Here is a 15,896-nt window from a genome sequence, read left to right on the forward strand (position 1 = left end):
CGGCTCCGTGCAGGGCCGTGGGTCCCCCGGGGCTGCCCGATGCTGCGGTCCAGCGCTGCGGCAGAGCCCGACCCAGGCTGAGCCTGGCCATGGCTGCGGTCCAGCTGTGCCCAAGCTGAGCCCGCGCAGCGAGCGGGGACCTGCGTCCCCTGCGGGCAATGCTCCGCTTGGGCTGAGCCCTCCCTCGGGCAGAGGACCGCAGCGGGGAGCATCGCTCTGCGCCCTGTCCCCATGTTGTGCTGGATCCCCCCGTACCTCGCTCGCCTCCGGCCAGGCCAGGAGCTGTTTGCTCAGCTCAGCGGGAGCTCTGGGCAGTGCAGAGCGGAGGGGGCGGCTGCAGGGCCGCAGCCTGGGACGGTCTGGGAGCAGGGACCATGGGGCACCAACAGGGACGGGCGGCTGGGAAACATCGTCCTCCCAGCTCTGGCTGCAGGGGCTCAGCAAGGCCCGAGGGGCCCGGCAAGCCCGGCTTAGCGAGAGCTGCGGGACGGGAGCCCGGCTCGGGACATCGCCCGGCTGTCACTGGGCTGCTCCAATGCGCCTGTCCTCCCCCGCTGACGTGTCTTTCTCTCCTCTCTGTCGTCTGTTTTCCCTCTCACTCCTTGCTCCTGTTTGCTTTCCCCTTCCCTGCTCCGGTTCCCACAAGGTCGGCACTTTGGGAGACGCAGGAAAACAGCGTCCCGCGGCCAGCTTTGTGCAGCCCCGGCGGTGCCGGGCGGGACCTGAGTCAGCAGCGCGGTGCGGGGCCGGCGGGCGGCGAGGACGGGGCGCCTCTGCGTCCCGGGCGGCGGCGGGGGCATCCCCAGGCGCCGGGCTGCTCCCCGCCGGGCACGAGCCCTGCGTCGGGGCGAGCGTGGGGCCCGTTCCCGGGGCTCCCAGGGCTCTGCCGGGCAGTCGCTGGCACATGGGGACCCCCTCGCCAGGGACCCCCTGCCCCGCTGGGCAGCCGTGGGGGACGTGAGGCCAGACACTGCGTCCCGGTGCGGGGATGAGCTCGTGGCAAGCCCTGGCCCAGCCTGTGCAGGCTCCTGCGTGCAACAGGCATCAGCCCCGGGCGGGCGGGCTGCAGGTGCTGGGGCTCGGGCAGAGGGTCTCCTGCCAGCGCTGCCCGCTCAGCCTGGTGCCCCCGGGGGTCCGGCCCAGCTGCGACAGCCGAGAGGCACGAGGACGAGGCCGTGGGGTGCTGAGCGCCCAGCCAGCCCCGTGGTCTCCGCGGACCCCCGCTGTCCCGGCTCTGACCGTGGCCGTGGGGAATGGCAGGGCTCTGGGGACGGCAGAGCCTGGGGACAGCAGGGCTCGGGGACGGCAGGGCGCTGGCCCCACGCAGCCTGCCCGGCGCTGTGCAGCGGGGCTGTGCGATGCCCCGTACAGCCGGATCACGCGGTGCCGGTGAGGCTGGACCGCGCCGTGCCCCGGCACGTCTGCCCGGTCGCGGAGGCACAGCGGCACGGGCCCCGCGGGCTCTCCCTCTGGCTCCCCAGCACGGCTCCGGCGGCGGGGCTGGCCCGTCCTCCCTTCCCACGCATCCGTCCTGCGGCTGCGGGCGGCCGGCTGGAACCAAGCGTGTTTAGTAAACAAGGTGATGAAACAGTTAAAGCAGCAAACAGGAGCCTGAGTCTGCGTTTCGTCACCGTGGGAAGGGAGCGTGAGTCGTTGGGCCGAGGGGTCTGAGGGTGACTCATTGCCCCTGCCACAGCATAAATAGGAGCCGGGCGCTCGGTGGCACTCAGAGCGGAGCAGCAGGGACCCGGCATGGACGCAGCCTCCCGCCAGCACCAGCACCGCGCCATGGGGCTCGCCCTCCTGGCGCCGCTCGCCGTGGGGCTGCTGGCCCTCTCCTGCTGCGCGGCCCCTCTCCAGGCGCAGCCGCGGGCGGTCGTCACCTTCCCGGGGGAGCTGGTCCGCGGCCTGTCCGACGTGGAGCTGGCGGAGGTGAGGGCGGCGAGGCCGCCCCTCGGCAGCCCGGATGGGATGCTCCGCGGGCTGCAGCCGGACGGGCTCGGTGGCCACTGTCCCCCCGTGCCCGGGGATGGCCGGGTGCCAGGAGGTGCGCGGCGCCCCGCTGAGCCCCTCCGGCCGCCCTTCCTCCCCAGAGCTACCTGGTGCGGTTCGGCTACGCCACGGAGGGGGAGGCGAGGACGAGCAGCAAGCACGTGTCGCTGGCCAAAGCGCTGCGCAAGATGCAGAAGCAGCTGGGTCTGGAGGAGACGGGGCAGCTGGACGCCAGCACCCTCGAGGCCATGCAAGCCCCTCGCTGCGGCGTCCCCGACGTGGGCAGGTTCCTCACCTTCGAGGGGGACCTCAAGTGGGACCACACGGACCTCACGTACCGGTGAGTCTGCCCCAGCGGACGGGAGCCGCGTGCCTGCGGTCGCCCGGGGCACGGAGACAGGCGCGACAGCCCGGGCGGGACGGCCGTGGCGATGCCGCGGTGCCGCTGGCCCGGCTGGTCCCGGCGCAGCGAGGGCCGAGGCGGCACGGCTGGTGGGAGCTGTGCTCCGACGCCGGGAGCTGTCAGAGCCTGGCCGGCGGGTCGAGGTCAGCGGCTCCGTCCGGCGGAGCCGGCGCTGCTCTGCTCTCCGGGGCCGGGGCACGTCCCCGCCGCGTGCCGGGAGCAGGGTCACGCCGCGCCGCGCTGGCCGGGACCCGGCGGCGCTGACACCGCCTTCCCCCCCGGCAGGGTGATGAACTACTCCCCCGACCTCGACCGCGCCATAATAGACGATGCCTTCATGCGAGCGTTCAAAGTGTGGAGCGACGTGACCCCCCTCACCTTCACCCAGATATACAGCGGCGAGGCGGACATCATGATCATGTTCGGCACCCAAGGTGATGTCCCTCTGCTCCGTGTGTGCCGGGGCGGCGTGCCGGCACGGACCCGCGTGTGCAGGCGATGCACCGGGCGTGCAGGGCGCGTGTGCCCGGGGTCCGCGTGCGCGCTGCGGGGCGAGCGTGGGGCGCGTCCCCCGGGGCTGACGGCGCTCGTCCTGCAGAGCACGGTGATGGGTACCCGTTCGACGGCAAGGACGGGCTCCTGGCCCACGCCTTTCCCCCGGGCAGGGGCGTTCAGGGCGATGCCCACTTCGACGACGACGAGTTCTGGACGCTGGGAACCGGCTTAGGTAAGGGCAGGGCCTGGCGGGTCCGCGCGGCCGCGGCGTGGTGGGGGGGCTGCCTGTCCCGCTGAGCCGCCCCGTCTGCACGCAGTGGTGAAGACCCGCTACGGGAACGCCAACGGGGCCGACTGCCACTTCCCCTTCGTCTTCGAGGGCCGCTCCTACTCGCGGTGCATCACGGAGGGGCGCACGGACGGGCTGCCCTGGTGTGCCACCACCGCCAGCTACGACGCCGACAAGACCTACGGCTTCTGCCCCAGCGAGCGTGAGTAGCCGCAGCCGGTGGGTCGCGCCGGCCCCGCGGGGTGCCGGGGCCTCGCTCACCCCCCTCTCGCCCCGCAGTCCTCTACACCCAGGGCGGCAACAGCGACGGGTCCCCCTGCGTCTTCCCCTTCGTCTTCGGCGGCGTCTCCTACGACGCCTGCACCACGGACGGGCGCTCCGACGGCTACCGCTGGTGTGCCACCACGGCCAGCTTCGACCAGGACAAGAAATACGGCTTCTGCCCCAACCGAGGTGCGAGGGGGGGCGTGGGCTGGGCCCCGGCCAGGCGGGGGGGGCCGGGGCGCGGAGCCCCCAGGGCGGCTCCCTCCGGGGCTCGCGGCTCCCCGCGGCCGCGGCGCCCTGTCCGCGCCAGCCGGCCGGTGCCGGAGGGTCCCCGGGGCTGTCCAGCGTGCCGGAGCCGGGCGATTCACCAGCTGCCGCACCGCAGACACGGCGGTGGTCGGCGGGAACTCCCAAGGGGACCCCTGCGTCTTCCCCTTCACCTTCCTGGGCGAGTCGTACAGCACGTGCACCAGCGCGGGCCGGCAGGACGGGAAGCTGTGGTGTGCCACCACCGGCAGCTACGACGCCGACAAGAAGTGGGGGTTCTGCCCGGACAGAGGTACCTGCCCCGCTCCCGCCCCCCCCACGCCGTGCCGCCGCGCCGGCTGCGTCCCGTCCCGCGGGGTGCTGAGGCCGGCGCTGGCTTCCAGGTTACAGCATCTTCCTGGTGGCCGCCCACGAGTTCGGCCACTCGCTGGGGCTGGACCACTCCAGCGTGCGCGAGGCTCTGATGTACCCCATGTACCGCTACGTCGAGGACTTCCAGCTGCACGCAGACGACGTCAGGGGCATCCAGTACCTCTACGGTGAGCGCCCGGCTGCGGCCCGCGCCGCGCGGGCAGCCCTGGCGCTGGCACTGCCCGCAGCCTCCCTGGAGACGCCGATCCTATGGGAACGGTGGGCAGTGCTGGCCGGAGGGGCCCAACGATGGCCTCTCGCGCTGCAGGCGCTGCCAGGCCGGCGTCCCCATCCCTGCCCTGCCGCGGACGGGATCCTGCCGTTCCGGGCAGGCCGCGGACCCTGACGCCCTCCCCGTATTTGCTCAGGCCGCGGCTCTGGCCCGGAGCCCACCGCCCCTGCGCCCGTGCCCACCCAGGAGCCCCAGCCCGTGCCCACCGAGGCCGGCAGCGCCTCCACCACGGAGGAGGAGGAGGAGGAGGGAACGCCGGAGCCTACGGCTGAGCCCAGCCCGGTGGACCCCAGCCGGGATGCCTGCATGGAGAACAAATTTGACGCCATCACGGAGATCAACGGGGAGCTGCATTTCTTCAAGAACGGGTGAGCAGCAAACTCTGGCTCCTCCCGCGCCGAAGGGCTGGGGGCAACGAGGGCCCTTTCTGCCAGGGGTGTGGGAGGGACATGGGGCTTGGCCACGTCGAGGTTACCAGGATGGCTGACCTTCCCCTCCAGCAAATACTGGACCCGCTCGTCCGTCTGGAAATCAGGCATCCAGGGTGCCTTCTCCATCGCGGACACCTGGCCCGGCCTCCCGGCCGTCATCGATGCCGCCTTCCAGGACGTGCTCACCAAGAGGGTCTTCTTCTTCGCTGGTGAGCTCTGCCCCTGCCCCGCTCCGGGTCCCGGCCAGCCCGACGGCTGCTGACGCCTGCGCCTTGCCCCGGCTGCAGGGCGGCACTTCTGGGTGTTTTCTGGCAAGAGCTTGCTGGGCCCGCGCGGGATCGAGAAGCTGGGCATCGGGAAGGAAGCCGGCCGCATCGCGGGGGCCCTGCAGCGGGGCCGCGGCAAAGTGCTGCTCTTCAGCGGGGAGAACTACTGGAGGTGAGCAGGCCGGCACGGCCCCGCGCGGCCCCGCAGCTCCCTGGGCTCCGTGGGGCGGCTCACGGCAGCCCCTCGGTGCTGCTCCGCTCTCCCCGCAGGCTGGACGTGAAGGTCCAGAGGGTGGATAAGGGCTACCCCCGCGCCACCGACGACGTGTTCACCGGCGTCCCCCTCGACGCGCGCAACGTCTTCCTGTACCAAGGTGAGCAGGGCCCTCGCGGGGGAGCGACCGCTGGGCGGGCGGGGGCCGTCGTCCCTGCTCCGCTGCGCAGACGCTCCCGCGGGCGCGTCCGGGAGCGGGTCCCCGCGCCGGCCTCCTCCCTGCTAACGCCTTCCCCCTGCCTCCTCTTCGCCCAGACAAGTACCACTTCTGCCAGGGCCACTTCTGCTGGAGAATGACCCCGCGCTACCAGGTGGACCGCGTGGGCTACCTCAAGTACGACATCCTGCAGTGCCCGCAGCCCTGAGGACCGCACTGGTGCCCGGCTCCGGGCCGGCGCGGCGCTCCCTGCCCGCCGCTCCCTTCCCCTCCCGGGCTCTCGGTTCTCACTCTTCGACCCCCCCATGGCCCGGGAGCGCGGGGGAGCCCATTTATCCCCCCAGCCGTGGGGCGGCCCCAGCCGTGCTCGGGGCTCGCGGTCTCCCGTCGGAAAGGGGCGAGGACTCCGGGGCCGCTCCTCGGGCGCTCCCCGGCTCCCGGGAGCCCTGGCTGGGGAGCAGGACTCTCGCCGCAGCCCGCACCCGGGCAGCCCCCTGCGAGCGATGGCTCTGCCGCGCAGAGGCGTTTGCCTGGTGCAAACAGCACAGAGAGCTGTCGTGACTTGGTCTTTCTCCGGAGCCAGTATCGCCGGGTCGGCCCGGGCTCGGCTGGGAGCTGGCGCCGGGAACGCGGCGCGGGCAGGGATGTGGGGCTCTGCGTCGCTCTCGCCTGCTGCCTGCTCTGCCAACCTCCATCCGCACGTTTTTAATAAAGAGAATCCTTTGGAAACAGCCTGTGCGTGCTGCTGCCGGCCAGCTGGGGCCACGGTGCCGCGGGCAAGCTGAGGCCGTGGGCCTGGGGCGTCCCTCTGCCGCCGGGCGGGGTCCCGGCACGGATGGGGGACGAGGGGTCCCGGTGGGGAGGGGGGGGCCGCGGTCTGGCTGACCTCGTACTCCCCACTCTGGGGGGCTCTGGGATCCCCTGACCCTGCTGGGGAGGGCATCCCCCCATGTCCCTAACGCCCCCGTCACCTGCCCCATCCCCACCCAGCCCCTGCCTCCCTTCGCTCGCCAACATCCCTGCTGCCCGTCTGCCTCCCGCCCCGCCTGCACGGTGCTCGCCCGAGCGCCCCTGCAGCCCGGCCCCCCCCAGTCCTCCAGCCCCCCGTCCCTGTGCCCCCCTGCCCTGCCGCACCGGGACCCTGGAGGTGAGATGTGCGGGTTTGTCTCATGTTGGGCACCGCGGCACGGCGGGATGGGCTGGCATGGGCCGGGGCGGGGGGCACTGGGCGCACCGGGGGTGTCTGCAGGCACAGGCCGCCCGCGCGGGGCCCTGAGGGGCTGCTCCCCCCGGCTGCGGGCGAGGGGCAGATGAAGGACGGCGGGAGCAGGGCAGGGTGCTGGGACGCGGCTGCCGCCCGCGAGGCCTGGGCTGCCGGGCCAGGGCTCCGCACCCGGGCTGCACGGGGAGCCGGCAGCTCCCCCTCCTCCGCCTGCCCCAGCGCCGCGCGGGGCCCGGGGTGCGGCGCGGCCCCCACCCCTCCCGCTGCCCCCGGGCTCCGCCGGCGCCGCCTGCACCTTGCACAGCCCCGGCCCGCGGCCCGGCTGCAGCGACGGCAGCGAGTCGGGGGGGCCCGGGGCGGCTGCCCCCCTCCGGGGCCGTCCCGCAGGCACCGGGGCAGCCCGGCCCGGCCCTGCCCCTGCCCCCGCGCCGCCGCCGGCCCCGGGGTGCCCGCAGGGGCCGCGGCAGGATGGGGCTGTAATTAGAGCTACAATTAGAGCCGCCGGCGCGGTGCAGGGCGGCGGGCAAAACCCGGCGCGGCGGCCGCGTCCCGTCCCGTCCCGTCCCGTCCGGTCCCGCGGGGGCCGCGCGCCGCCGTCCCGCCCCGCCCCGCTCCCGCTCCCGCCCCCGCCCCCGCCCCGGCTGCGGGCGGGCTCGGGCGCCCCGGGCGGCGCCAGCGGCGGGCGGGGCGGGAGCGGGGGGGCGCTAGGACCGCGGCCAGCGCCCGGCGGCGGCGGCGGCACCGGGCGGCGGCGGCACCGGGCGGCGGCGGCACCGGGCGGCGGCGGCGGGGCCATGAGCCAGCGGTTCACGGTCACGGCGCTGCCCCGCGAGGGCCCGGCGGCGCGGGGGGCGCGGGGGGCGGCGGCCGCCCCCCTGCCCGGCCGCGACGGCAGAGGTGAGCGCGGCGCGGGGGGGCCGGGGCAGCGCCGGGGGGCAGCGCCGTGGGACAGCGTCTGCTGGGCAGCGCTGGCTTAGCAGGGCCCATGGGGCAGGGCTGGCGAGGCTGGGTCCGTGGGGCAGCATCTATAGGGCAGGGGAGGCAGAGCATGGCTGGCTTGGCAGGGTCCGTGGGGCAGCGTCCGTGGGGCAGGGTCTGTGGGGCAGGGCCGGTGGGGCAGGGCCGGTGGGATGGGACTTGTGGGGCTGGGTCGGTGGGGCTGAGTCCGTGGGGCAGGGCTGGTGGGGCTGGGTGTGTGGGGCAGGGCTGGCCGGGTGGCCCCGCTCGGTAGCGTCTCCAAGGCCGGCCGTGTCCTGGGCCGTCCCGGAGGCCTCGCGGGCGGCTCGCGGCGCTGGCACCCGGCTCCCTGCGGCCCCTCTGATGTGGCGGCGCTGGCGGTTTGGAGCAAAAGTTGTTGCTGCGAGAGGAAACTGCAAAAGTCTTGGCGGAGGCGGCAGCGGCGCCCGGGACCTGGGTCGCGGTGGCGGGGAACAGCCTGGGCGGCAGAAGCTGCCGCTTGCCCCAGGGAGCTGCTGTCTCCGGAGGGGCCGTGTCTCCCGGGCAGGACGCCGCGACCGGCTGCTCCGGTCCCGTGGGGCCCCGTGGGTCCGAGAGCGCCGGGCGGCCCTGGGGCTGCGGAGCGGCACCCCGCGGGTCTCCCCTCAGGGCCACCCCCCGGGGACGCCCGAGCCCCGCCGGCAGAGCGGCTGTGCGAGCTGCCCGGCATCACCCCGCAGCCCTCCCTGGCGCCGGCGGAGAGGACCGAGGCGGTCGCACAGGCAGCACCGTGGCGGTTGCGCGGTGCAGCGCGCTCAGCCTGCGGCGGGGATCGGCCACGTGCGCCTGTTGCGCCGGCCCCGCTGCGGGCTGCCGCGGCGGGCTGCAGCCGCTGCTTGGGGCCGCGGCCCAGCTTGCGGGAAGGATGCTGGCAGGCTCGGCGGGCCCGCACGTACCGGCCCTGCTCCTCCTCCTCCTCCGGCAGCGCTGGCTGCCTCAGGCGGGGGACGGGGGCTGTGGCAGAGCCAGAGCGATGGCGGGGAGAGGGCAGGGTCCGGCCGAGCCCCCGCGGCGTCGGGGACGTGGGTCCCCCCAGGCAGCCCGGGCGAGCCGCGGTGCTGCGGCTGGGGGATGGCCATCGCCGTGCCCAAGGGACGCGCTGGCGGGACTGCGCGCTGTCACCAGAGCCGTATCGATCCCAGAAACCCGACTGACGGCGGCTGCGTCTCCGGTCGAAGCTGTGACCTTGTGTCCTTGGAAAGGGCGCTGGTGGGAGGCGGCGCGCGGCCGGATGGGGACGGTGACGCTCGGCTGGGGCTGGGCTGTCCCCCGGCCAGCGGGCCCCCGCACCCGTTTGCCCTGGGCTCCTCCCTCCGGGGCCCGTCCTGCCGGCGGGGCGGCGTGGGGCCGGGCCCGGGCCGTGGGGCCGGCGACGGGCTCTGCGTGGGGCTGCTCGTGCGCCGCGCCGTTCCGGCGAGGATGGGCCTGGCCTGGAGGCTGCTCCCCGCAGCAGAACGGCGTGTGCTGAGCCGGAGCCAGGCAGAGCCGCCAGCCCTCCGGGAGCGGGTTTATTGGATTGGTGGCTAATCTAATCGCTGGGGAACATGACGGGCCAGGCAGGGAGCACTTCTGAGGCGCGGTGAGAGCCCGAGGGGTGGGGATGCCCGGGGCCGGGCGGCGGGGGCGGCGCAGCTGTGGGTCAGAGCGCACCAAGCCGTGACCTTGTGCCCTCACCGAGGACGGCCAGCGGCCAGTCCTGGAGCCGGCGGCCCCGGGCCAGGGCCCTGCAGGCTGGATGGACGGGCCAGCGCGCCGGCGAGCCCCGGGCCGGGTGCACGCCCTGCCTGGGCCGTGGGTGAGCAGGGGAGCCCCAAGGCTGCCCTGGTTTATGTCCCGTGTTGCATCTGCGGCCCTGCGGGTTTGGCTGGCAGCCTCCCTTGGGGGGCAGATGGACGGGGAGGGTGTGCTGGGGGGCCGGGGCCTCCCGGGGTCTGCCCACCCTCGTAGGGGCTGGGATGTGGCGGTCCTGTCAGCACAGTGCCGGGGACAACCCGGGTCCCTGGGCATGTGCTCGGGTGTCACCCGGCCCTTCCTGGCCCCGCAGTGCAGGGCTGGCAACGCTGCGCAGGTGACAGGGCCACGTGAGAGGCACACGGGGCAGGTCCTGGGGGTGAGGATGAGGGTCCGGGTCCTTGGCCGCAGGGAGGAAGGCTCCTGCTGGCAGCTGGGCAGTGCTTGCAGTGCTGCAGAGCGCCCCGGGGCAGTGAAGCCTCCCCAAAAGCTCCCCGTGGCGGGCGCTGGAGCTGGCAGGGGCTGGGGGGGTCCGGGGGGGGCCCACCCTGCCCAAGCGGCACAGCCCCTGTGGGGGGGCCCACCCTGCCCAAGCAGCACAGCCCTCCTCATGCTGCGGGACCGGGCTCGGATCTCATGGGGCCTCGTTCGCAGACCCCGCGGGGCCTCGCTCCTGCCCCCTCCCTCAGGCTGGGTGGAAGTGCCTGCTCCGCGTGGCAGCGCGCTGCCCGGGACCGCCCGCGCACGGCCCTGGCTGGGGGGACGTGGTGCGCCGGGGCCAGGGGTGAGTCCTGCTGCCCAGGCCGCGGTGGCGGGGGGTGGCGCTGGGAGGCAGCAGCAGGCCGCGGTGCACCCGTGCTGCCCATGCTGTCCCCCGTCATGGTGGCATCTGGGCAGCAAGGCTGGCTGCGTCCCCATGCTCGGGGAGGTCGCTGGCAAAGATCACGCCGAACTCTCCAGCTTTGTGGATAAGGTTGCCAGGATGCACAGGCGGAAGTGCTGGGGCTGTGGGGCAGCACTGGGCGTGGAGGCGGGGGGGGTTTCGGTGGGGTGGGTGTGCCCCAGGGGCTCTGCGCCGGTGAGGATCGCTTCAGGGGTGGTTCAGGCACATGCAGGTGGTGGGGAAGGTCGGTTTGGAGGCTATGGGGCAGTGTGGGCATCTCTGGAGTGGGTGCTGGGAGAGTTTCTGGGTAGCAGGTGGTCGGGGGTGCCTGTGGGGTGGGGTCTGTGGGGTCTGTGGGGTGTTGGCACAGGGCTGCGCTGGTCCCGGAGGAGCTGGTGGCCGGGTGCTGCGCAGGGCCATCCCGCTCCGGCCGCATGCGTCCCAGACCAGGCAGCGCCGGGCACCGGCACCGCAGGACAAACCGGCTGCTGGTGGCTGCAAGCAGCTCCCTGGGTGCCAGGCGCTGTGCAGGACTGGGCCCCAGGGCAGCCGGGCCCTGCCGAGGGGCGGGGTGATGCTGCGGGGAGAGTCATGCCGCTGCGATGGGCTGGGATGGAGAACACGTCCCAGGCTCGGTGCGCAAGGGCTCCCAGCCTGCACGCCTGCTCCTGGGCAGCGCGCTGTTGGCCCTGGCCTTTGCCACGTGCTCGCACCCACCTGGTCCCCAGGCCTCCAGCCCCCTCCCAAGAGCCGTGGGAGCGTTGCCTGCTGACCTGGCTGGCCGTAACGGGGATGGGCACCCCGGGTATCCCCCCGCTTCGCGGGCAGCCTCCGCTGTCGGGCTGCCCCATGCAGCCAGGACGCCCGAACTTGCCGTTTGGGGTTAACAGGGAGCGTGCTCCCCAAGCCCGCCAGGCAGGAGGCAGGGACGGGGAGCGTGTGGGGCCTGCCGGGTGCTATGGGGTGTCTGCGGGACCAGGCAGGGTCTGGGGGGGCAACCGGGGGCTCTGGAGCGTCTGTAGGGCGATGCAGGAGCTGCGGAGCGTCTGTGGGCCGGGGAGGGCACGGGCTGTCTGTGGGGCTGGGAGGGCCGGGGCTCTGGGGTGCCCGGGGGGCTCGGGGTGCCGGGGGGGGCGGCTCCGGCCCCCGGCCCCGCGGCGGCGCCCTCCTTCCCCGGCAGGGGCCGCTGCCGGCCCGGCGCGGAGGAGCGGGAGCCCCGCGGCGGCGCCGCTCTGTCAGCCGGGGCGTCCCGGGGCCGGGGGGGGCCGGGGGGGGCCGGGGGGGGCCGCTCCCGCGCGAGCTCTGCTCCGCCGCCTGGCTGCCCCGGTGCCGCCTCCGCTCCGTCCCCCGGGCCGCTGCGCCGCCGGTTCTGCTCCGGCACCCGGGGCGTTGCAGTGCCGGGGCGCTCCGGCACCCGTCTGCTCCGTCGTCCGGTGCTGGATCCGCTCTGTCGTCCGGTGCGTTCCAGTGCCAGGTCTGCTCTGTCTCCTGGCCTGCTCCAGGGTCGGCTCTGCCCCATCACCCGGTCCTCCCTGTCACCTCGTCTGCTCCATCACCCACCCTGTCCCAGTGCTACCTCCACGCTGTCACCCGGTCAGCTCCACGGCCCGGTTGGCTCTGGTGCCCCAGCCGCACCGGCACCGGCCTGCACCACCACTGGCTCTGCTGCAGCTCCGGGTCTGCTCGTTTGCGGGAACAGCCTGTTCCTGCAGGCCGCCTCTGGCTGAGACCCTGCACTTGGTGTCTGCCCCGTGGAGATGATGCGGGGGGGCAGCCTTTTCCGTGCCCCAGGCGGGCACTAAGTACAGCACGCTGTCCCCTTTCCCCCGGTGGTGCCCTGGCTCACTGCCCCCCAACAACCCCATCATTTGCACCAGCCATCCCACTGTTGCTGTCCACTTCTGCGGGACAAAGCGGTGACCCTGTGCCCTGCTCCGGCATGTCCCCCTGCTCCCATGTCTGCCCGACCCGGGATCCCGCGCTGCCACCAGTGCAGGCCACCTGCCCTGGCACCAACAAGACAGACCTGTCCTGAGTGGGGCGTGCGGAGGCCGGTGACATGATGGCTGGTGTGCCCCAAGCAGGGTGTGCGGAGGCTGGGGACGTGACGGCTGGTGTGCCCCAAGCAGGGTGTGCGGAGGCTGGGGACGTGACGGCTGGTGTGGCCCAACTGGATGTGCAGAGGCTGGGGACAGGTGCTGTGGGGTGGCCTGGCCCTGAGCGGGCCGTGCAGAGGCCAGAGACATGCCATAGCTCGAGCACCCGACCAGTGCTGCTCACAGCCGATTGCCCCCTTCACCCTGTCCAGGGAAGGAGTTGGGGCAGGTTCACGCTAGGGCGTTGCTGCGTCGCCCCCTCCCCTCCCCTCTCCTCCTCCTCTCCCTCGGGGAGGCTGGGGGAGACTCAGATATTCAAAGTGATTCTTAAAATAAACCCGTGAACTAGATTGCAGGCACTGCCTCACTCCAGCATGGACCTGGTTGCTGTGGCAACCCCAGACTCCGCTTGGCGGAGACCGGCCGGTGCGCTTGGCTCCAGCACCACATGGAGACCTGCACTGGGGGCGTCTGCACCCCACGGTGGGGCGTCCTGGGGCCTGAGGCATGGGGCTGGGGCTCTCCCAGGACCTGGGATATGGGGCTGCCCGCCCAAGCATTGCTGTCCATGGGGCTAGACCCCCTGAGACGCATGTCATGGGGCTGAACCCCCAGGCATTGGTGGCCATGGAGCTGTGGCCCTCTAGGAAGTTTGCCATGGGGCTGGGCCCCTAGTTGTTGCTGGCCATGGGGCTGGGCTGCTGGCGTTGCTGGGGGTGGGTCTGGGTGCAGGCGTCGCCGGCCGTGGGGCTGCGCCCCTGGATGTGTCGCTGGCCGTGGGGCTGCGCCCCCGGGTGCGTCGCTGGCCGTGGTGCTCACCGGGACCCCCAGCACACCGGCTGTGGGGCTGGGCCCCGAGAGGCGTCGCTGGCCGTGGTGCTCACCGGGACCCCCAGCTGCGCGGCCGTGGGGCTGGGCCAGCCACCCCGGTGTTGCTGGCCACGAGGCTGGGCCACCCCGAACTGTGGCCGTGGGACTGGGCCAGGACCCTGGGACGCTGGCTGTGGGGTCAGGACAGGCCCCCCAGGCATCCGTGGCCGTGAGGCTGGATCCCCCCCAGGCGCCACCGGCCGTGGGGCTGGGCCAGGCCCTGCAGGCGTTGGTAGCTGCGGAGGAGCCGGTGGGGCCCAATGGGGTTGGTGGGCCGTGTGGGGCAGGCGCCGAGCTCAGGTGTGCATCGGGCATCCCGAACAGAGCACAGGCCTTCACCACCGTGTCCTGAGACAGCCGGGCTCCATGGCAATCGCCATGGCAACCAACTGGTTAAGGAGCCTTTCTCATCACCATGGAAACTGGGCCGGTGTCATCTCCCGCTCTCTGCTCCCTGATGCTCCTGGGACGGCAGAGCCAGCGCTGGCAGGCGACGGGGGCGGGGGTCAGGCACCGCAGGGCCCTGGGCGCATGCCGGCCACGCGGCCTGCCCGTGGCACCTGCCTCCCCGCCGGGGTGGGGGCCTGCCCCTCTCGCCGGGGCTGCGGACTGTGGGGTGCCTGGCTGTGGGGGTGGGGGCTGTGGGGGTGTGTTGGATCACAGGCCACGGGGGCACGGGCCCAGGGAGCCGGGGGTTGTGGGAGGGGTGTCACAGGGCAGTGCTGGAGGAAGGGGTGATGCGGTGTCCAAACCAGGAGCCCAGGGCAGCGTGTGCGTGTGCGTGTGTGTGTGCGTGTGTGTGTGGGGGTGCCGTGGTGGTGGTGGGCTTGGGGAAGCGTGCAGGGACGTCGTAAACCCTTGCGGCCAGCAGTGCCCTGCCAGCCCGAGGGCCTGGCTTGCGCAGATCGTGTGCAGCACCCCCGTGCCCGGAGCACCTGAGGCAGTGCATGGACACAAATGTGCGCGAGGGGCAGCCCCACGCGGGAGGCAGGGGCCAGGCCTTCCCTGCCCACTCCCCCCTGAGCCTCGCAGGCTCCTCCCTCACTTGGAGGCAGCGCAAGGCAGATTTAAGGCAGACTTGCTGTCCTTGGGAGACGTCATTAAAATAGCAAAGCGGGGGGGCTGCGTTGTGCACAGGCTGGTCATGAGCAGACTGCAGGCATGGGGGTGTGGGACTGCTCCCAGGGACACGGACCGGGAGCAGCCAAAAGCCCCGGCCTACCACCCCCAGCACCTTTCTCTGGACTCCCCAGTGCCATCGAACCAGCCCGCAGTGCTGGGCAGCCGGGGCCGATGCTGCACCGCTGGGTGCTCTGGCAAGGTGCCGGGGGCTGGGGTTGTCACACAGGGTGTAGGGCAGGGGACGAGGGCTGTGCAGGGTGCAGGACCCCCCCGGGCCCACGCTTCGGTCAGCTGTGCTCTGGGGCAGACCCGTCGTGGAGCAGCCGGCTCCTCAGCCGGTGGCACTGCCGCCCCCGCATCCCTCGCTCAGCTGCGCTCTCCCGGGGCGGGCGGCTGGGGAGCCAAGCTCCCCTGGGGCTCTGCACTGCCGGCGGCACAGGGCTGCTCCCGAGTGTCTCAGCTCCGCCGCCCGGGGGGGGCACAGCCCCCGCGGGAAGAGGTCACTCGCGCGGCCGCTCCCAGCAGGCCACCCGCGTGCCGGGCTGCCCGGCTGCCTGCTGCTGCCGCCCCGGGCAGCTGCCTCGGCCCACGCTCAGCCCCACTGCCGGTGAGACGTGGGCAGGGCAGCTGGGCCACCACGCCAGCTGTGGGCTGCACGGGGGCTCTCGCCAACGCAGGAGCTCACAGCCCTCCTGCTCTACCCCGCTGCTGCCCTCCTGCTCTTGGCCCTCTGGTAGCTGGCACCAGCTCCTTGGGGCCCCGTTGCTGTGGTCCCAGCCCCCTGGTACACTGTCCTGCCCTCCCCCTCCGTGTCCTCTCCCACACCAGGAGCCGGGGGCAGGGCAGGTCCCAGCTGGCACTTGCGTCACCTCCAGACTCCATTTCTGCTCTGGTGGTGGTGGCAGGACCGTGTCCCGTCTGGAGCCCAGGGCAGGCTGCCTCTGCATTCCTGCAGAGGAACATCCTCGCTGTCTCGCTGTGGTGCTGTGGGTGCCCTCCCGGGCACAAGCTGCTTCCCAGGCGTGCAGGGTCGGGGCTGCAGGCTGAGCTGGGTGCCCAAGGCTGCCCGCGCAGACCCAGTGCCGAGGGCAGCGGAGCTGTGAAGTGGCCAGCCAGCACCTCTAACGAGCTGTGAGGCAGGGGCCACGCGGCTCTTCCCTGGCGGTGGCAGGTGTGAGGTGGGGGGGGCCATGCAGCAGAGCCTCTCATTACATTTGAGATCAACTGGCTGTCATCCCTGCGCACCTGGCAGAACAGAGCAGCGCGGAGCATGTGGTGGTGTCAGCACCTCCCCTTGCTGCCTGCGCGGTGCTGCCCTTCCTGGCGGCCCCACGCCCTGCTGAGCCTCCTGCCCAGGCCCCGGGCTGGCTCTGCCCCCAGCCTGCCCCCCACCCCTTGTGGCTCCCTGGGCCTCTCCCGTCCCAGCCGCTCTTCCTCCTTCCCGGGGCTGCCTGGCCTTGTGCCCTCGAGCCGTTAGCGCTGCGGAGAGCATCCT

General features: G+C 73.3%; 2 protein-coding genes across 2 annotated transcripts in view; both read left to right on the forward strand.

The window, feature by feature from the left end:
• Positions 1-1,651: 1,651 nt before the first annotated feature.
• On the forward strand, positions 1,652-6,204 carry MMP9 (matrix metallopeptidase 9). The gene is made up of 13 exons (XM_026120068.2): positions 1,652-1,932; positions 2,094-2,332; positions 2,681-2,829; positions 2,994-3,122; positions 3,208-3,381; positions 3,459-3,632; positions 3,829-4,002; positions 4,094-4,249; positions 4,490-4,721; positions 4,854-4,993; positions 5,072-5,222; positions 5,321-5,424; positions 5,580-6,204. Exons 1-13 carry the CDS (start codon positions 1,753-1,755, stop codon positions 5,687-5,689), a joined length of 2,112 nt encoding a protein of 703 aa, XP_025975853.2. The 5' UTR covers positions 1,652-1,752; the 3' UTR covers positions 5,690-6,204.
• Positions 6,205-7,377: 1,173 nt separating this feature from the next.
• SLC12A5 (solute carrier family 12 member 5) overlaps positions 7,378-15,896 on the forward strand; it is a 36,171-nt gene continuing 27,652 nt past the window's right edge. Inside the window, exon 1 of the mRNA XM_064521755.1 lies at positions 7,378-7,600. Within this exon, the coding sequence (XP_064377825.1) occupies positions 7,498-7,600 (103 nt within the window). The 5' untranslated portion in view covers positions 7,378-7,497. The remainder of the gene's footprint in view (positions 7,601-15,896) is intronic.

The sequence above is a fragment of the Dromaius novaehollandiae genome, chromosome 16 (genome assembly GCF_036370855.1).
Source record: "Dromaius novaehollandiae isolate bDroNov1 chromosome 16, bDroNov1.hap1, whole genome shotgun sequence".
NCBI lineage: Eukaryota > Metazoa > Chordata > Aves > Casuariiformes > Dromaiidae > Dromaius > Dromaius novaehollandiae.

Coding starts and splice junctions, on each gene's coding strand:
- MMP9 (XM_026120068.2), top strand. CDS start 1,753: ATGGACGCAGCCTCCCGCCAGCACCAGCACCGCGCCATGGGGCTCGCC. Junction 4,994..5,071: donor GAGGGTCTTCTTCTTCGCTG/GTGAGCTCTGCC, acceptor CCCCGGCTGCAG/GGCGGCACTTCTGGGTGTTT. Junction 5,223..5,320: donor AGCGGGGAGAACTACTGGAG/GTGAGCAGGCCG, acceptor CTCTCCCCGCAG/GCTGGACGTGAAGGTCCAGA.